At 36.3% G+C, this 22518-nt stretch overlaps 1 protein-coding gene across 1 annotated transcript in view; it reads right to left on the reverse strand.

The window, feature by feature from the left end:
• LOC121384202 (sodium/potassium/calcium exchanger 3-like) overlaps positions 1-22518 on the reverse strand; it is a 78515-nt gene that overhangs the window by 40103 nt on the left and 15894 nt on the right. Inside the window, exons 2-3 of the mRNA XM_041514477.1 lie at positions 13125-13322; positions 3333-3433 (exon numbers count right to left, since the gene is read on the reverse strand). Of these exons, the coding sequence (XP_041370411.1) occupies positions 3333-3433; positions 13125-13322 (299 nt within the window). The remainder of the gene's footprint in view (positions 1-3332; positions 3434-13124; positions 13323-22518) is intronic.

Raw genomic sequence — 22518 nt, forward strand, 5'->3', positions numbered from 1 at the left:
GGGTAAGGTTGTGTAAGAATGCATGAATTAATGAATGAATGTTTAATGACACACCAGCACAAAAATACACATCGGCTATTGGGTGTGAGAATGACGAAATTCATAAATATTTTTTTCAATGTGCCAAGGAAGCTTGCAACAAAAAGTAGTTTGAGAAGATGTTTTTAAATTGGCTTAATTTTCCTATTGTGTGCCCCACCTCTCCCTGTGGACATCAGAATGACTAAATTCACCACTTTATTTCTCCATATCCCAAGGAAGCTTTCCACAAAATTTGCTTGGAATTGGTTAAATGGTTTTGGAGAAGAAGTCGAAGAAATAACAGTGTAAATGCATTTCTTTATATAATCGTGTGTAAAGAAAAACGTAACCCGTCCCCGAGGACAACTAGTGTACCAGATATTAATGATATTCATAAATTAGATACACCATCTATAAACCATAAGGCTTTACATATATGAAGACTATCTGGTTATACCATTTGTCAAAGTATAGAAAACATGTTTTTAAACTGGCAAAAATTTCCTCTTTTGGGCCTCACCCCTCTGGCCTCAGGGGGGGGAGGTGGGGGGATGTCAGAATAATGAGTTTATAAATGTGTTTATTCATATACCAAGGAGGCTTCAAACAAAATTTGCTGGGATTTGGTAAAGTATAGCCTTGGAGAATACATTGTTGAAATTACAGTTTAAATGCATTTCTCAATACAACTACATGACATTGTACAGTAAACTTTGCCTACACCCCAGGGACAAACGGGGGTCACAACATTAATGACATTAAAAAATTAGATAAATCATTTGTTGACCTTTACTAGAACTGGGCAGTATACTGTATATACTGTCCGGTATTGGTATCATGTTAATACTGATCTACGTTTGTGTACCATACTGAGCAAATACCAAAATACTGAAATTTCGGTGTTGAAAAATGTTTAGTAAAGCACTGACAAAATATATCTGACAAAACAAAATAGCTGAGAAGAAGAGAAAGATGTGGGCCTTGGAATTTAATTTTATTCAGATGAAATTAGCGTGTGAGACTTAACTCGGGCAAGTATTTGAAGCTGAGAATACCAAAAATACCGCTTGATATCAGTATCAGTATTGGTATTGTATCAATACCGAATACCATACCGATACTAAGGTAAATCACCTCAAAAATACTGATACTGATACCGAACTTGAAATTTCAATAACACCCAGCTCTAACCTTTACATATGTGGAGACTATTCATTAAAAAGTAATGTGGGACTGACTGTCCATCATACCTTTGATATTCTATCATTATCAATGAGGCTTTTTGCTTGCAACCAAAATTTGCCATTACATATTGGTGTGATCCTTTATTTTTTTCCGTCAGTATATATCAAGTTTAACAACATCGCTAGAGCACACCGATTTAGTTATTATCAGTTATTGGATGTCAAACATTTGGTAATTTTGACGTATAGCCTTAGAAAGGAAACCGACTACATTTTTTTAGTAGCAACGGATCTTTTATATGCACCATTCCACAGACAGGATATTACATACAATGGCATTTGATATACCAGTCGTGGTGCACTAGTAGGAACGAGAAATAACCCAATGGGCCCACCAACCTACAGTGCTTAAACAGAATAATGGTTGTACTAGAGGACATTGGAGCTAATGTGTGTGTAGAATCAGGGAAAACATTTTGTTTTAAAAATCATGATTAAGCCACGGTCACACTGTCAAGGATCAGGACGCCGGGTTAGCCACGGATACGATCCGGCATCATTCGTGACAATCCGTTGTGGTCCATACTAAACTGTACCGATCCTTAGCGATCCGTAGCGCTCCCCGTTGTCAACAATAACCCCTATCCTTAAAGGAGGGGACAATCACGGCATTTGACCTGGTATGCGTATTCAACGATATATAATGCACATTATTGCTTAATATCAACAAGTATAATCATATAGTTAATTAATAAAAAAATGGTTAAATGTGACGGCCATTATATATAACGGGTGCAGCCATTTTGTACCATCCCAGTGAATACGCCCTCTGCATGGCGAGCTGGTGGTTACGTAATACCTAACATGTAACGTCAGGAATTAGTCTTCGAACTGAAGAAACAAAACATACCTGATTTATGCGGATGCATCGCAATATTCTGTAATAATAGTCATCCCAGTAAGCCAGCAACAATTATATATTATATTTAATACAAAATAAACCATCATTATCAAAGTGTTGAAATAACTGTATTATGGTTTGTACATAAATTAACCCACATACTGAAATAATAATCGGAGTTTTTTTCTTAGTTAATTGGTCGTTTCTTTCTGTGGCCTGTACTTGTAGTTCCTGATTTGCAGGTGTATATTTAGACGGTCCCCAGACACTGTGTCTAGACACACTAAAAAGACATGGCTCTTTTATTAAGATCATAGGGTATTGTGTGTTAACTGCACGGATGCCCCTCTAATCGTAATCGATCAGCAGTCAGTAATTCTGTAAAACCCTTGATTAAGTAGACTTTCCCATCTAAAATTACAAAACTGACCAATTATGTAGTCCCAAAGAAAAGAAAATTATCACTTGGGTATCGTGAGTGGTCGTTTTTGCTTGAACGTAGCATACCAATAGTCTTAATAATATGCATTTTTTTCTTTGGATTTTAAAAAAAGAAAAATACTATAACTCCATTTCGTTCTATTGATGCAATTTGAAAACTATTTAGTTAAATAGTTTATTATACTATCAAGTCATATATGTTGTTTTACAAGTCAGGTTGATGAAAGCGAAGTGCCTTGTCGTAAATTAGAGCGTTTGTTTACACTGTCCATAGAGCAGATGGACAGAGCTGACGTCACTTCGCCCAAAGCTATACCACCGGACGTCACAAAAACTAAACAAAATGGCTGCCCCCAGTTAGCAGGAATAATCATGTTTTTTTATTAACTCTAAAATTACGCATTTTTCATTTGTTAAAGTGTCAGTATGTGTTGGTGGTCCAGGTATGCATCTTTCCAACACACAAATCTCTTGTTTGAGTTTACTATACCTTTAATAATCCTTGGTTTACACATCAAAAACTGTAGTTAAACCGTAGTTAAACCGTGGATAGACAACTATCCGGGGTCATCCATGATGTTTTCATCCATCATGGATCCGGCCAGATGATCCTTGACAGTGTGACCGGGGCTTTAGCAATATTTCTAACGAGTTAAAATTTGATTAGCAACTACTGTTTAATGTTGTAAAATTGTATAGCGATCTCTGAAACTTGTGTAGCTAATCATGCTGTGATACTGAACAAAAGGTTCCCTGAGAGTATATAAAAATAGCAGTGTTCTTACCTTGGCAATAAAGACTCCAATAACAGCTGTAGCTAGTTCGGGGGCAGAACTCCCGGCAGCCATGAAGGTAGCACCAGCAACATCCGACTCGAGATGCAGATCTGTGGAAACAAGGGAATTGGGATCAACTCACAGGAACACATTTACAAAGCCTGATTTTTTGGTTTTACACACATGTAACAATACATAATTATATTTACAATGCTTAAACACCTGCGTTTAAGAAAAACAGAGTTTGTGTAAATTTGGCAAACAATGGTTTGTTGATGAAAGACAGGAATGTTTGCTTAATAACACCTGGACACATTTTAGACTATGACTATTTTGAGTTTAACATATAGTTTATGTTGATATTTGGTTGAAAAAAAGAAAATGTTTGTTTTGTTTAACAACATCACTAGAGCATGTTGATTTCTTAATCATCAGCTACTGGATGTCAAGCATTTGGTAATTCTGACAAATAGTCTTCTTAGAAAGGAAACTCGCTACATTTTCCAGTTAGAACAAGGGATCTTTTATATGCACCGTCCCACAGATAGGGTAGCACATACCACGGCCTTTGATATACCAGTTGTGGTGCACTGGCTGGAATGAGAAATAGTCCCTTGCTTTGTGGTATAGTAAAACCCTGTATAAACCAGACCCTGAACCAAGCAGAATCCTGTGAAAACCAGCCAAGTTTAAAGCTCCGGAATTTTCTAAATTCTAAAACGTGACCCTCTAAACACCGGATCCTGTCTAAATCAGATAAATATTAGGTCCCCGGTGTGATCCGGTTTAGACAGGTTTCACTGGCCATGGTCAGTTTAGACAGGTTTCACTGACCATGGTCAGTTTAGACAGGTTTCACTGGCCATGATTAACTGAATTCAGCACAAGTCAGGGTGTTCATTACATTTTAAAATAAATAGAAGGCTGCTAGTTCAAAGTCAGGGAACCTTTGTTTTCAAAACTGTGATTAGTAATATTTCTCATCACTTGAAAATTTATTAGCAACTGCTATTTAATGTTGTAAAATTGTGTAGCAATCTCTGAAACGTGCGTAGCGAATCGCGACACAATACTGAACAAAATGTTCCCTGAAAGCAGACAGCTACATTAATTAAACACCTTCCTTAAACAATACAATTAATAATCAGTGTAATAGTCAGGAGGCCAATATGAGAAAGAAAAAAAAAAAGTGTTTTGATAAACTAAAATGTTAAAAGCTGACAATCATGTGGAACTGGTTACTTACACATTACTGATTAAAATAAAACCGGTTAGGCATTTGGGGAAATGTGTAAGATGCAGCTAGAGTGAATTATACTCTAGGTGATGGAATTATGGCTGTCAACCTATTTTAACAAGCCTGAAAAACACCAACCCACAGTGGAGTACAGTAACCAGTGCCTGTTTTAATGGCTCCCTCATGATGTGTAAGATCACCATTCCCGCTTCTCTGTTACTTATGTGATGGACTCAGTTGGCATCAAGACTCTTTATGTCTGTTTAAGTCATTATCATCCTAAACTACATCTATATTGATGGAAATAAATAAGACAACACATGGGATTGTAGACCAAATGTAATTCACTACTAGCACTGTAATGTCTGTATTTCATAAAAAGATGTTACGTGGGATCGAATGTCACTATACTATTGAACTGACTACCAGTAACACAGTCAACTTCTGATACTGTGGATTGAGGTTTTTTTGTTACAGTTACTATTTACTACTACTATTTGTATGATCCCTTATTTATTTCATCAGTATTATTTGTTTGTTTTTTGTTTTTTTTTATTAATAAGTCATTGCACATGTAGTTTTAATACTACACATTAGTCTATGAAGAGAAAAAAACCCTAAGAAAACAAAATATCAAGATAGCTTCCGAGCGATTATATTTTCTGTTCAGCCTTAAAGCAATTATTGAAGCTAATGGAACTAAACACTGAAAATAAAATATGCCCCAGTTTATTGTCCCAGTGGGAAAATAAAGCACTTATTTGCATGTGATCATGTTCAGCACCTTTGAATAAAAGATGAGTAGAGCTTGAATAACCAACAAATATACATATAAAGAAAAGTAGAATATTAAGAAACTTTATGGTCACTGCTGTACGTCTTGTGCATTATAACCTGTCAACAAATAAAAGGAAAAGAGTGTATGTTTAATGACACTGTAACTCATTTTAAATTATAGATAGCCATTTTTGTCATATACATGTATATACTATATATATATATATATATATATCAATATATATATATAGATATAAAATACATATATATATATACACATACATATATATACACACACATAGAAATATATATATATATATATATATATATATATATATATATTTATATATATTGTAGGATATATATACACATATATATACAGATATATACAGTACATATATATGTCTATTTTAAATCCATATAGCAATATATCATAAATATAATATACATATATATACAGTATATATACATATATATAGATATATATATATATTAAAATATTGATATATATATCAGTAGTTCGAGGTAGATGAGAGAGATCATTGAGAGAACCAGAGAGAGAGAGAGAGTGAGAGAGAGAGAGAGAGCAGAGAGAGAGAGAGAGAGATCCAGAGAGAGAGGGGAGAGAGGAGAGAGGAGAGACAGACAGACAGACAGACAGACAGACAGACAGGACACAGTATATACCACAATCTTTGATATACATTTGTGTATCAGTCATGTGACACTGGTTGGGTGGAAGGAAAAAAATCAGTCCATCCAGTTACATCCTACCCAACAGACAGACAGTGCAATGAATCCACAGATAATACTAATATATACGGGTTATGACTTGTAGGAAAAATTACAAAATAAACTTTTTTATATAGAGAGCGTCATATATTTATTATATAAAATTGTACAGTTTAAATTGATCATCTTATTTAACAAGAATACCACGGAATTAAATGTCTTGCTTACCATAAAATTATTAGGTGCTGCTGATAACTGCAATGTTTCCACAGGAGTTTATCTCAATGAATGGTTTTTTAATTGAACATTGAGTAATACTTATATCTCGCCTTTTTACTTCATAAAGTTTGTTTTGTTTATTTTATTTAACAACACCACTAGGACACATTGATTAATTAATCATTTATCTTTTGATGTCAAACATTTGGTAATTATGACACAAATTCATCAGAGAAAACCCACTACATTTTTCTTAATGTGCGTGTGTGGGTAATTTTTGGCATGCTTCTATCAGAGAACTTTTCATGCATGCCTGGGCACAACCTTTGACTTCGCCAGAGAGTTGTCCATGACAGGTTTTTCCTAATGCAGCAAGGGATCTTTTATATGCACTTTCCCACAGACAAGAAAACACATACCATGGCCTTACTGACCAGTTGTGGTGCACTGGTTGGGGCGAGAAAAAAGCCAATCAGTTGAATGGATCCACTGTGGTGGTTCGATCCTATGATGCAAGCACCTCAAGCGAGCACTCCACTGACTAAGCTAAATCCCACACTTTTACTTCATAAAGACAAGGGGCGAGACGTAGCCCAATGGTAAAGTGTTCGCTTGATGTACAGTCGGTCTGGGATCGATCCCCGTCGGTGGGCCCATTACGCTATTTTTCTCTCCAGCCAGTGCACCACGACTGGTATATCAAAGGCCATGGTATGTGTTATCCTGTCTGTGGGATGGCGCATATAAAAGATCCCTTGCTGCTAATCGAAAAGAGTAGCCCACTCTCAATATCTATGTGGTTCTTAACCATATGTCCGACGCCATATAACCGTAAATAAAATGTGTTGAGTGTGTCGTTAAATAAAACATTTCCTTCATAAAGACAAGACAAAAAGAGTTAAAGAGTTTGTAGCAGATGGTCTGCACACATTCAGTCCACATCGGGTCAGGGACATGTTGCAGATCTTTGTATGGAAACTGGCCTCGGTGGTGTCGTGGTCAAGTCATCGGACTTAAGGCTGGTAGGTACAGGGTTCGCAGCCCGGTACCGGCTCCCACCCAGAGCAAGTTTTAACGAATCAGTGGGTAGGTGTTGGACCACTACACCCTCTTCTCTATCACTAACAACTAACAACTAACCAACTGTCCTGGATAGACAGCCCATATAGCTGAGATGTGTGCCCAGGACAGTGTGCTTGAACCTTAATTGGATGTAAGCACGAAAATAAGTTAAAAAAGCAGGCTTAACTTTAGAATATGTTTAACGACACCACTAGAGTACATTGATTTATTAGTTATCATCTATTGGATGTCAAATATTTGGTAATTTTGACATATATAATAACCTGTCACATTTTTCCATTAGTAATAAAGGATCTTTTATATGCCCCATTCCAAAGACAGGATAGCACATACCACAGCCTTTCATAAGGCAGTCATGCTGGGCTAGCTCTGGGTGAGCAAAACAATTTGCCAAAATGTCTATTAAATTTTAAAAATTGCAGAAATCAACAGTCACTTTCTAACAAATGTCAATTATTACATGAAATTATTTTGCCAAACTAAAATAAAATTCACCAACTGCTTTCAAAATTTGCAATTGGCAAATGTAGCGAGTGCCAGAGCTAGCCCTGGTCATGATGCACTAGCTGGCTAGAATGAGAAATAACCCAATGGGCCCATCAACAGGGATCGATCCTAAACTGACAACGTATCTGGCAAGCACTTCACCACTGGGCTACATCCCACTGAGTCCCGAGTTTCCTGCCATTGTAACACGTTTCTGACAAAAATTACATTAATAAATACATTTTGTACTCCAGAATATCAGTGTCTGAATATACAAGGTATATTTTAGTAGAGGAAACTGAATATGACCGGAAACACACTGAATATATATAGACACTGATATTCTCATTCATTTCATCTTATTTTTCGTTCTTATCCAATTAAGGCTCAAGCATGCTGTCCTTGGCACACACCTCAACTATCTGGGCTGTCTGTCCAGGATAGAGGGTTAGTGGTTTGTTGTTAGTGGTTAGTGAGACAGAGGTCAGTGTAGTACTAATAGAATTAATATGGAATTGTAATCATACATCTGTATAGTATTGTTCTATATTGTGGTCACAGCAAACGATGGTTTGCTGTGACAGACCCACAACCCCACACAGTTGTAATACGGATGACATTTCTACACTTCCCATCCACTACATTGAACAGACAACAAATCATATATGTGTATAGCATTGTTTTATATTGTGGTAAAGTGCCATCGTTTGCTGTGACAGAACCACAACCCCACACAGTTATAATACTGATGACATTTCTACACTTCCCATGCCACCACATCGGGTTCATTGCAGTTGAAAATCAATTTAATAGAGAGCTGAGAAGCTTGCTTCTCCCGGTGGGACATCACGACACAATGGAAACACTTGATACTGATAACCAGCGGTGAATTCCGCCCTTCAGCTGTGTTATTAAAACTGATATCCATGACACAAAATATTTGCTCAATATCTAAATGTCATTTCAGTTGGATGAAGATAAAAACAGTGTTTTATGTTCTGAATGACCTGTCATGGTGATATAACTGAAGCAAACAAAGATGGATGGACTGATGGACGCATGGATGCATGGACGCATGGATGCATGGATGCATGCATAGATGGATGGATACATGGATGGATACATGGATGGATGCATTGATGCATAGATCCATGGATGTATGATTGATGCATACATGGATGAATAGATGCATGGATGGACGTATGGATGGATGTACTGATAGGTGGAAGTACACATGGGTGGAAAGATGAATGCATGGATGGACATACACAAAGATGGGTGGATGGATGGATGTACTGTTAGACATAAGTACACATGGATGTACATACATATGGATGGATGGATGGATGGATGGATGGATGGATGGAAGGATGGATGGTTGGATGGATGGATGGATGGAAGGATGGATGGATGGATGCATGGATGGATGGAAGTACACATGGGTAGAAAGATGAATGCATGGATGGACATACACACAGATGGATGGATGGATGTATGGATGGATGGATGGATGGATGGATGGATGGATGGATGGATGGATGATGGATGGATGGATGGATGGATGGATGGATGGATGGATGGATGGATGGATGGATGGATGTACTGTTAGACAGAAGCACACATGGATGTACATACAGATGGATGAATGGAACAGATGCATGTATGGATTACTCAGTGTTGGTCCAATGACTCTTTAGTATCAATAATGGTTGGCAAATGAATATGGCTAAACAGCACTATATTAAAAACAAGCATTTTAAGATTACTGTTAAAGAAATACATGTCTCCTACTGGGCCCAACAATTTTTCATATCTCCTAAATTCAAGGGCCATAACTCTGAAATGTGGGTAAATCACCACAAAACTTCAACTTGATCTGTAAAGCTATATACAAATGATAATGCTATATATATAAAATTTCATCTTGATATCTCCAGGCATTGCAAAAATCCGAAAAAAAACATTTTCACATCTCCTAAGTTCAAGGGCCATAACTTCATTAAAAATGGGTAAATCACCATGAAAGTCACAGTTGATCCGAACAATATACGATAAACATATACACAAAATTGCAGCTCAATATCTAAAGGTCTTCTGAAAAGAAAGTCCGGAAAACAAAGTCCAAGGGCCATAATTCTATCACAAATGGGTAACAGTACATGATGAAACTATACACAAAATTTCAGCTCAATATCTCAAAGCCTTCTGCAAAAAACATCCGGAAAACATGTGGGACAGACGGACGGATGGACGGACAGGCAGACAGACAGGCAGAAAAAAGTATAAAAATCAGCTATTTGCTACAAGGTTATGTTTAATGCAATATGTTGTTACTTTAATATATAACATACAAGTATATGACAACCACCACTAAACCCATGACAAATATGTTTGAACCATCTGGAGAGCTGGTACAGAGATTCTGGGGTGCTGAATTATAGTGTATCTGTATTTCCAAGTAATCTTCAAACGTTGCATCAGTTCATCACCTGTCATGTCTCATTTGCAGAAGACAAACCACAGCTTGCATTCACAATCACTTTTATCACAGCCAACATATGTACTGGACCGTAGCCAAATCAAAAACACAGCAGGCAAAAACTCTTGGTCACTCCACACACAATATGAATACATGTGTATATACATTTCTAGTACTGCATCCTGTGTATATGATAGGGCAGGACATAGCCCAGTGGTAAAGTGATCCCCCTAGGTGAGCCCATTGGGCTACATTGTACTTCTGGTTCCAGCCAGTGCACCATGACTGGTATATCTCAGGCTGTGGTATATGTTATCCTGTCTGTGGGATGATGTATATAAAAGATCCCTTGCTCCTTGTGGGGGAAAATGTAGCAGGTTTCCTCTCTAAAACTATATGTCAAAATTACCAATGGCCAATGATTAATAAATCAATGTGCTCTAGTGGTGTTGTTAAACGAAAAAAAATTGTAAATCATTTTCCTGTGTATGATGCACATAATTCTTTGTTTCACAATGCCAAGACATTTGTGATAAACATCACATTTTTTGTGCACCAAGACCTTGATGTCATCAGTTTTGGTGTTTCCCAAGACATGTTTAGTAATGACAATGATGATGATGATGCAATTTTTGCCTTCTTATTTTCTGTGGAACAACAGACAAACTACTGTCATTGGTGTCTTTTTAATGATGTTTGATGCAAAGTTTTTTGCACAATTATCAACTAATTGCATGTGCTCCATCTTTAACTGAAGATGCTTATGCAGATTCTTTTTTAAATGTCTGTGTACCTAAATTGCAATAATGATTCCTGTGTCTATCAGAATGAAATTAATGAAATTTATCGGAAGCATGTTTTCTTGAAGAAAAAAACAAACATTTACTAACAAGTTCAAAAGGTGTAATTATTTTGCTTATAATTGTCCCTAAGAACATACCAATTGCACAGAAATTCATGTTCTATAAGCATGAAAGGCATACTGTCACAGATTTAATGACCTTATTTCTCTAAAAATGGATAATAAATAAAAACTACATTGATTGTTGAAAACAAAATCTAGCTATTACATCACCTTAACTGAACCATGATGGACTGAAATCCATGTCAACCCTCTCGGCAATTTCAGTTTTTGAATTATGGACCATTGCCATAATTCAATTATTTTTACAAAATATCATTAATAAATGGAGTATGGTGGTTATGAAGATTGTTGAATAAAGTACATTTAGGGACAAAACAAATTGTTTTTGTTCAGGTAATACTTTGTTAGACCATTAAATAGGTCAGTGGTCTGTGACAATACAATATGCCTTGAACATCTCATTCTCAACACTAAGTACTGTACTGTAATGGACATATAAGAGAATCATGGGTCGTTATTAACTGTAAGGTTTTATTTTACTTCATATTAATTTGATTTTTCATGCCTACTAAGGTCCTAACACATTGTCCTGGACACACATTCGAGCTATTTGGACTTTCTGTCCAGGACAGGGCCCTGCTTAAAGAAGCAATCTTACTGCTAAGATCACCTTAAGTGCATAGCTATCTGATGTACTGATGTCATCTGATGTCATTCAGGGGACAATATTTCAAAATCTTAGGTTACCGGAAATCAGTTCACATGAGTTTTACTTAGGTAACCGATTTTTCGGATATGTGAATATAGTTCTTGTAACCTATGAGTTAGGCCTACCTAATCCTAAAACACTTGAACTATGGTTCTGTGTTATATTGGTAGTTCAAATGGATTTAAAAATAAACTGATTTTTTCTTTCATTTCTGATACAGTCAAATCCACTTAATTGGATGTCGGATTATTGTATATTTCGGATATTTGAATATGTTTGTCCTGCACGGAACCATTTGCCATTATGACAATACAAAATCCAACGGTTAATTGGATGTGTTTTTTAACGTGTTTTCGGATATTTGAATATAAAATTATCCTTGCCGAATGGCAATTGCATGTAAAACATAGGAAAGTTTGTGTTATGTGTTTTTGTAAAATTCATGATCGTACGTAATACCATACTATCTATCATACATGCAGAAATGAATACTTTTAATTTTATTTAATTTCATGGTTAAAAAAAATAATAAAGACTTGTTTTCTTGTTTCTTAAATTATTTTGGATGACTCGTTATTAATCAATACATTTCCTAATTACATCGTAATTAATCCATGAACTCTGAGATTCATCTCAAATGTGACCCAATGGCCGAGACAATGCGGGACAATCAAGGATCAAAGTCGGTCATTCCCACCTTGTTGGCGGCCACGTGCTTTTCGTAAGCAGGCATCCCTTAATCTCATGTCGGCCACTTTTGAAGCAGTGCATGATTAATCCATAAATAAATGGCTACTAGTGTTATTTTTAGCGGGTATATGGTACTTTTAATTTTAGAAATGTAATTGTTGACCACGTAACCGATTGGCGGTTCTTGTGATTTTAAAGTCGTCTTGACACACGAACAGAACAACAGTTCTCATGAAATATTTTGCCCTGCATAGGTGATCTTGGTGCTAAGATCGCTTCGTAAAACGGTGCCCAGGACAGTGAATTAATCATCAGTTGTTGGTGGTTAATGCTAAAGATGCCCGTACAGTGGCCGTACTCCCATCTATAACCTCATCCTGTCATTAAAAGTCAGTCTAGGCAAGACCCAGTATTGGAATGCAAATGCAGTACCGACATGCAGCCTTAAGTCAGGTTTTTTAAGTACACTAATCCAGCACCTACCTGCTTAATCAATCAAATGGTGGTATCTGAATGCTACTTACATTCACAGAGGATTTCCAGAGAAGGCACGAAGTAGCTGTCACACACAATGGCGAGTGCCAGGAACATGTATAGCACGATAAAGATGTGGATCAAGATGGCTCCATGAGATCGCTGGTCCTGGGAGAAGATGTCTCGTGGAAACTGTTCCACAGCACGAGGCGTGCAGTTCGGTTTGGACAACAGGTGTCGAGAGAAAACTGAAAATAAACACAGAGAAAAATAACAACACAATAAATAGCTAAACTATTATATATGCGAGAGATGGGGAGGGGGAGGGAGAGAGAGAGAGAGAGAGAGAGAGAGAGAGAGAGAGAGAGAGAGAGAGAGAGAGAGAGAGAGAGAGAGAGAGAGAGAGAGAGAGAGAGAGAGAGAGAGAGAAGAGAGAGAGAGAGGGGAGACCAAGAGAGAGAGAGAGAGAGAGAGAGATGGATTAAGAGACAGACCTGGGAGAGAGAGAGAGAGAGGGGGAGAGAGAGGGAGATGGGGGGGGGGGGGGACTTGCTGCCATATTATATGGGGTTTTCTTTATTAATAAGTCATTGTACATGTAGTTTTAATATTACACATTAGTCTATGAAGAGAAAAAAACCCTAAGAAAACAAAATATCAAGATAGCTTCCGAGCGATTATATTTTCTGTTAAGTCATAAAGCAATTATTAAAGCTAATGGAACTAAACACTGAAAATAAAATATGCCCCAGTTTATTGTCCCAGTGGTAAAAGAAAGCACTTATTTGCATGTGATCATGTTTAGTACTTTTGAATAAAAGATGAGTAGAGCTTGAATAACCAACAAATATACACATAAAGAAAAGTAGAATATTAAGAAACTTTATGGTCACTGCTGTACGTCTTGTGCATTATAACCTGTCAACAAATAAAAGGAAAAGAGTGTATGTTTAATGACACTGTAACTCATTTTAAACTATAGATGGCCATTTTTGTCATATATATATAAAAATATATAGAAAAGAGAGAGATGAGAGAGAGAGAGAGAGAGAGAGAGAGAGAGAAAGAGAGAGTATAAAATGTACTACTACTAGTACATGAGTTGTCATAACATTTATCTTACGAGTTGTTTAAAAGTGTATTTAATGAGTAAAAGCAAGTGGAATACATTTTTAAAACAGCTCTAAGATAAACGGTACCCAACAGACACAATTGTGCAGTAAGATATATCATATATACTCTTCAAAAAAAGTAGGGGAACCGAAAATATTAATGTTATATGTTTTGACAACATGTATCACGCAGTTGCCCCGTACACGTGTGTGGGGTGTCATTCTCGATTTTGACAATTTCCAGGAAGGTCCATTAATCACTGTGGAACATTATTTTTGTTAATCTTTTTCATTCTGTTGATCATGCAGTTGTTATTGTTTTGTTTTTATTCATTTTTATTGTTTGAATTTGCGATTTACTGATAAAAGAACGTCAACTTTCAAATTTCACTTCTGACCCCAATCGTCCTTCAAGATCTTTGATGGTCATAAAACCTACTGTAATACTGAACTACCAGTTGTAATGTTTGCCCAATTAATTAACTATTATCATATAACCATTTCCCACAGCTAATATACCTTACAATTTTGGCAATTGTAAATTCTTATTAGAGTTCACCTACTTTTTTTGAAGAGTATACATGTATATATCCTCAAAGGAAGAAGGAAATGTTTTATTTAACGACGCACTCAGCACATTTTATTTACGGTCATATGGTGTCAGACATATGGTTAAGGATCACACAGATTTTGAGAGGAAACTCGCTGTCGCCACTTCATGAGCTACTCTTTCTGATTAGCAGCAAGGGATTTTTTATTTGCACTTCCCACAGGCAGGATAGCACAAACCATGGCCTTTGTTGAACTAGTTATGGATCACTGGTCAGTGCAAGTGGTTTACACCTACACTCAGGGTTTGGAGTCGGTATCTGGATTAAAAATCCCATGCCTCGACTGGGATCCGAACCCAGTACCTACCAGCCTGTTGACCGATGGCCTAACCACGACGCCACCGAGGCCGGTATATCCTCAAAGATAAAGTTAAAACATTATTTTAACATCTTTTCCGACCAAAACTGATTTACAGGTTTGCACTTAATTGCATTGTTCTTACATATATTTAGCAGCAACCAATTTCAGAAGTTTTAAAAACTTACAGATATTTGGGTCTAACATTTACCAGTTAGATTATCACCATAGAGTAGCCAATAAACTGTCTGTACATAATTCTAAATATTGCAATAATACCAATATGTGAAATATTTAGGGGTTATATCACAAATCGCACACAGTATTTTTTACAAGGATTGTGTAAGAGAAAAACTAGATTTTTGCGTATAACCTTAGAATATTCAGAATACTGGCTGCCTTATGTGTTAAATAAATAGAGGATAATACCAGTTATCAAATTTATGTCCTGTATGTGTGAAATAATTTTTAGTTGTCAAGAGCTTTAGCGAGTGAGACAAAAGAAAATTATTTTACGTGGGACAAAAATGTGATAATAACTGTTTCAGAGTTTGTTATACTATTTATTACCCCATGCAGCTATTTTTTTCTCTAAAAGCCTTTCTTTTTGACACACATGCATGTATAGAAATGGTGTAAACCACTTTACGCAGTGTTCTGAGTATTGCTGTAACTTTGTATTTTAATCACATTCACAGATAATACTTAAAAACAAAAGTTATCTTTATTCTGCTAAATAAACTATAATGAATTGCATTAAAATGACATTTTAAAAATAAATTTAACATTGAAAACGGAGAGCCACATAAACACAATCTCTTTAAACTACATGTACATAACATCATTTAATTTGTTTGTCAAATTGTGATAAGGCCATTGGTTTGTAAGCATCAAATGGTCCAATAGTATTGTACGTTACACCAATATAGAATAGAGAAAATATGGAAAATATTTTGCCTGTTACAAATAAAAAAAAGATATTTAAATATAACATAAGGTAATGAAAAAGTTAACATCAATATTTTTTGTTTATCATCACAAATTGGTTTTTTTTCTATAACCTGCATTGAAACTAACCATTAAATTAATGTAAAAAAAAATGCAATTGAATTTCTAGTCTGAAGTAAATGAGTCGAGTATAAGCTAGGCTAATATCACTAGCTCTGTATATCTTGTTACTAACAGAAAACATAAAAAATCTGTCCAATCATGGAATCTTGTCAATGTATATATTGATTACAAGATAAAAATGCATAAAACCTCTCACTATTATTACAGTTAAAACACAAACACAAAAGACTGCATAACTAGGATTGTAAATGTTATTAGAGGTACTCTTTTGAATGTACAGCTGTGGTGAGATAGTTAATAGAATGAAGGGTTAATAGAATGGAGGATGTATGTCTGTGGTTATAGTTAACAGAATGGAGGGTGTATGTCTGTGGTTGTAGTTAACAGAATGGAGGGTGTATGTCTGTCGTTATAGTTAACAGAATGGAGTGTGTATGTGTGTGGTTATAGTTAACAGAATGGAGTGTGTATGTCTGTGGTTATAGTTAATAGAATGGAGGATGTATGTCTGTGGTTATAGTTAATAGAATGGAGGGTGTATGTCTGTGGTTATATTAATAGAATGGAGGGTGTATGTCTGTGGTGATATTAATAGAATGGTGGGTGTATGTCTGTGGTGATATTAATAGAATGGAGGATGTATGTCTGTGGTGATATTAATAGAATGGTGGGTGTATGTCTGTGGTGATATTAATAGAATGGTGGGTATATGTCTGTGGTTATATTAATAGAATGGAGGGTGTATGTCTTTGGTGATATTAATAGAATGGAGGGTGTATGTCTGTGGTGATATTAATAGAATGGAGGGTGTATGTATGTGGTTATATTAATAGAATGGAGGGTGTATGTCTGTGGTTATAATAATAGAATGGAGGGTGTATGTCTGTGGTTATAGTTAATAGAATGGAGGGTGTATGTCTGGTTATAGTTAATAGAATGGAGGGTGTATGTCTGTGGTGATATTAATAGAATGGTGGGTGTATGTCTGTGGTGATATTAACAGAATGGAGGGTGTATGTCTGTGGTTATAGTTAATAGAATGGAGGGTGTATGTCTGTGGTTATAGTTAATAGAATGGCGGGTGTATGTCTGTGGTTATATTAATAGAATGGAGGGTGTATGTCTGTGGTTATATTAATAGAATGGAGGGTGTATGTCTGTGGTTATAGTTAATAGAATGGAGGGTGTATGTCTGTGGTTATAGTCAACAGAATGCAAAATGTATGTCTGTGGTTATAGTTAATAGAATGGAGGGCATATGTCTGTGGTTATAGTTAATAGAATGGAGGGTGTATGTCTGTGGTTATAGTTAATAGAATTGGGGATATATGTCTGTGGTTATAGTCAATAGAATCGAGGGTGTATGTCTGTGGTTACAGTTAATAGAACTGGGGATGTATACGTCTGTGGTGAGATATTTTATAGAACGGGGGATGTATGTATGTGGTGATAGTTAATAGAACTGGGGATGTATGTCTGTGATGAAATAAGTCAATATAACTGGGGATATACGCCTGTGATGAGATAGTTAATAGAACTGGGGATGTATGTCTGTGATGAGATAGTTAATAGAACTGGGGATGTATGTCTGTGATGAAATAGTCAACATAACTGGGGATATATGTCTATGATGAGATAGTTAATAGAACTGGGGATGTATGTCTGTGATGAGATAGTTAATAGAAAATATGATGTATGTTTGTGATGAGATATTTAATAGCACTGTGGATGTATGTCTGTGATAAAACAAAAGTTAACAGAATTGGCTATGTGTGTCTGTGATGAAATAGTTATAATACTTCTACAAACATCAGCACACAATGGCAAATACATTGGATATACAGACGCTGGTATTCTGAACAAGAAAATATATTTTAGCTTGCAATTTTAGTAGCCAAAAACACCTCTTGTTTGTCACAAACATCTTACAGTGGCTGCCCACTCAGGGCATGCAGTTACCTTAAAAAAAATTAAAAATGGGCTGAATTAAATGTTCTTAAACCACTTTTCCTATCCTTTCTTAGGTTATTATTATATTCAACCACTGTAATCACAAACTGAAACACATCTTAAAGAGGTATAGACATCTGCTTCCTGTCACACGCACACAATGCTGATAAATGTAAACAAATATGTCAGGTTTCTTAATATCAACCTGTTTTTCTATGGCATTACTGTCACATAAAATGCTTGTTGTTATCGCTAGTCGTCATGTTACTAAGTCAATATTTCTAGAACTGATGGGTTTCTTAATCTTTCTCACATTTCTGAATGTCATTATTGATCGATATTACGCAACAGAATCTTAGTATATTACTGTTAAAAGTTTGGACCAGACATATGTTTGGGCTAGAAAAAAAAGTGGTGCGTAAAAAGTGAAAAACCATTTAGCTGCTAAAAATCCGTCAAAAATATTGTACGTCACTTTTCAAAGGATAGACGTATGCATGATTATCTCATTTCTTGTGATTCTGTTATATTCTAATTCTTTACAATACATCTCTGAGATCCTATAATTTTGCACACACTATATTCTAAATCCTCCCCTAGCCATATCTGATATCTTATTTCCAGGAGACCTTTTTTCCTTTTTTCTTAGCAGGTTATATTTTAGCCTGCTGGTTTTTGTTTTAAATAATAACAGCTGGCCATATCTTACTGCCTATTTTCAGTCCTGTATGTTATCCGAAACTGATCGTCCCTTTAAACTAAGTGTATTTGGTGTATAACAATTAAATTAATGGTTATTTTGACTCATGGTTGAGAGGAAACCCGTTGGCACCACATAGGTTACTCCTACCACAAAGTAGCAAGCAACCTTCTAATATTTACTTTCCCATGGATATACAGGAAAGTATTGGCCTTTTGTGTATCAGCTGTGGTGTACTGCACATGGTTGGAAGGAAAAACAATCTGAAAATCCAGGACATTGGGTTAGTGGTTACTTGTTAGTGGTTAGTGAGAGAGGTTGATGCAGACATGGCTTTAAAGCTCACTTTGGATGTGAGCCGATACCAGAAGGAGAACCCAGTACCAATTATGTTCAATGACTTAACCACTACATGCACCAACCAAGAAAGAAATGTTTTATTTAACGACGCACTCAACACATTTTATTTACGGTTATATGGCATCAGACATACATGTATGGTTAAGGACAACACAGATATTGAGAGAGTAAACCTGCTGTCGCCACTTCATGGGCTACTCTTTTCGATTAGCAGCAAGGGATATTTTATATGCACCATCCCACAGACAGGATAGTACATACCACAGCCTTTGTGACACCAGTTATGGAGTACTGGCTGAAATGAAAAATAGCCCAATGGTGCACCAACAAGGCCAGTGTGCTAAATCCAGCCACAACAATGAACATTTTGCTTCAAACCAAAAATTTTGAATTCCGAATTCTTATATCATTAGTTGTTTTGTTACGTACAGTCACGGTCTCATTCATATATGCAGATACATCTACAAATATTCATTTCACAAAATGATAATTTAAAAAATATATATTAATTTTTAAAACGTATTAAAATTTTAATACAGTTAAAACATTTTTTAGGATAACCATTCATAGATGCAACCATAAATCAAGTTTCATTGATCTAAAACTTGCATAACAGTTTTTTAGAAATGGACCTACATGTAAATGTAAAACAAAAATATACATGCATTCTTCAAATGAAAATAAATATTGATAGACACAATTATAAAGCATGCTTCATTGGTCTAGAATTTAATTTATCATGTGTGGGGGATGGGAGGGGTTAGGCAAGATTTAGTTCACACAGTTGAGTGCTCGCTTAAGATGACTGCATCGCAGGATCGAACCACCTCGGTGTATCCATACAACTGACTGGATGTTTTCTCATTCTAACCAATGCACCACAACAGGTCAAAGGCCATGGTATGTGCTTTCCTGTCTGTGGGAAAGTGCATATAAAAGAACCATTAGGAAAAATGTAGCAGGTTTCCTCTTATGACTAGGTGTTAGAATTATCAAATATTTGACATCCAATAGCCGATGATTAATTAAACGATGTGCTCTAGTGGTGTCATTAAACAAAATAAACTTGTTTTTTTATATATAGTTTGTGAGAAATGGACCCATAAACATAAACATTGAGACAAGAAATACACAGATTTAAATATCTCGCCTATCATTAAATTTTTCAGTGCACTATGAGAAATATCCATTGGTGCAAATTATCTACTAATTAGTTTCATTGACCTACAGAACTTAATTATGCATGTAGTTTGTGAGAAACTGATCCCAATGTAAAATTTTAATGGAAAAGTTGACGCCGACACCACTGCCACCATCAGATAAGTCACACATGTACCTATATCTCACTTTTTGTCTTCATCAAAACAAAAGGGGCGGGACGTAGCCCAGTGGTAAAGCACATGCTTGATGAGCGGTCAGTCTAGCATCGCTCCATGTCGGTGGGCCCATTGGGCTATTTCTTCTTCCAGCTAGTGCACCACGACTGGTATATCAAAGTCTGTGATATGTGCTATCCTGTCTGTGGGATGGTGCATATAAAGGTTCCCTTGCTACTAATGGAAAAATGTAGTGGGTTTCCCTTCTATGACTGTGTTAAAATGACCATATGTTTGACATTCAATAGCCGATGATTAATAAATCAATGTGCTCTAGTGGTGTCATTAAACAAACCAAACTTTTTTCTTTTTTTTTCATCAAGACAAAGACAAAAATTTATTAGCCACTATCCTTTTTATTTAACATATATTAGAATTGTGTGGCAATATCTGAAACACGCAGAGCGAATCACAGCTATACTGAGCAAAATGGTCCCTGTCGAACCATGTACTAAATAATGACAAGTCTTACTAAAGCCAGTTTTTGATACTGATCGCACAACCTTGAGGTAATTAATTGAATAAAAGAAGATCTCCAGTCAGTGAATCTGGCTGGATACATGTGCTCCACCTTGGAAGTATTATCTTGGTACACTGCCAATCTGCTACAAATGAACCGTTCGTCATGATTATTTGCTTATTACACGACAGACTATGATTAATATGCACGGATACCAGTCTATTGTTGAAGGAGCATGCTGATTCAGTCATCCGGACGTCACTGATTGGCATTTTCGCAATCTTCTCGTATAAATTCTAGATCAGGTGGACGTCAACTGATGACATCTAGCAGAAATAAAGATCTCCAATTAACCTGTTTTAGCATTACTGATCCCCTGATAATTAACATGTTAACAGTTTGGAGATGTACCATACAGACTGCTGAATAACAGTGTGTTGAGAGATGCAGAAATTGAGAATACATTATTAAGGCCATCAAGGAAAAGATGTTGCCATATGCTGCAATTCAGTTGGCCATATTTCAGGAGCAAAGTCAAGTTAAAGTTTGTTGACTTAAAGTTTGTTTTGTTTAACGACACCAATAGAGCACACTGAGGAGAGATTGATTGAGATTGAGATGGATCAACTGCTCTTGACAACCTCATGTTTCCCCCCCCCCCCCCCCCCCCTCCCATCCCATGTTCTGGTATATTTTCACATCCTATTTATGGGATCAGAGTAAGAAAGCAAAGTTTTCTTTAAAGATGCACTCAAATTTTAAATTTTTGTTAAATATGGTATCCGACATATGGATAAGGACAACACAGATAATGAAAAGGGAAACCCACTTACACCACTTCATAGGCTATTCACCGGCCTCGGTGACATCGTGGCAGGCCGTCGGTCTACAGCCTGGTAGGTACTGGGTTGGGATCCCAGTCGAGGCATGGAATTTTTAATCCAGATACCGACTCCAAACCCACAAGGCTCAATGGGTAGGTGTAAACCACTTGCACCGACCAGTGATCCATAACTGGTTCAACAAAGGCCATGGTTTGTGCTATCCTGCCTGTGGGAAGCGCAAATAAAAGATCCCTTGCTGCCTGTCATAAAAGAGTAGCCTATGTGGCAACAGCGGGTTTCCTCTAAAAACATCTGTGTGGTCCTTAACCATATGTCTGACGCCATATAACCATAAATAAAATGTGTTGAGTGTCATTAAATAAAACACTTCTTTCTTTCTTTTTTCATAGGCTATTCTTTTTTATTAGCAGCAAGGGATCTTTTACATGCACCATCCCACAGACAAGATAGTGCATACCATATGGTGTCTATGGCACAAGGTTGTGCAGGATTGGCTGGACTGAGAAATAGCCCAATGAGCCCACTAACTGGGATTCATCCTTATAGATCAGTAATGCATCAGCAGCCCTTGAAATAAGTCGCTAACAATACATCAAGCCTCGTATTGTTTTTTGCTGTTTTCCCATAACTGATAGTTCATTTGCGATCATGTTTCTTGTTT

Source organism: Gigantopelta aegis, chromosome 10, assembly GCF_016097555.1.
Source record: "Gigantopelta aegis isolate Gae_Host chromosome 10, Gae_host_genome, whole genome shotgun sequence".
Classification (NCBI taxonomy): Eukaryota; Metazoa; Mollusca; class Gastropoda; order Neomphalida; family Peltospiridae; genus Gigantopelta; species Gigantopelta aegis.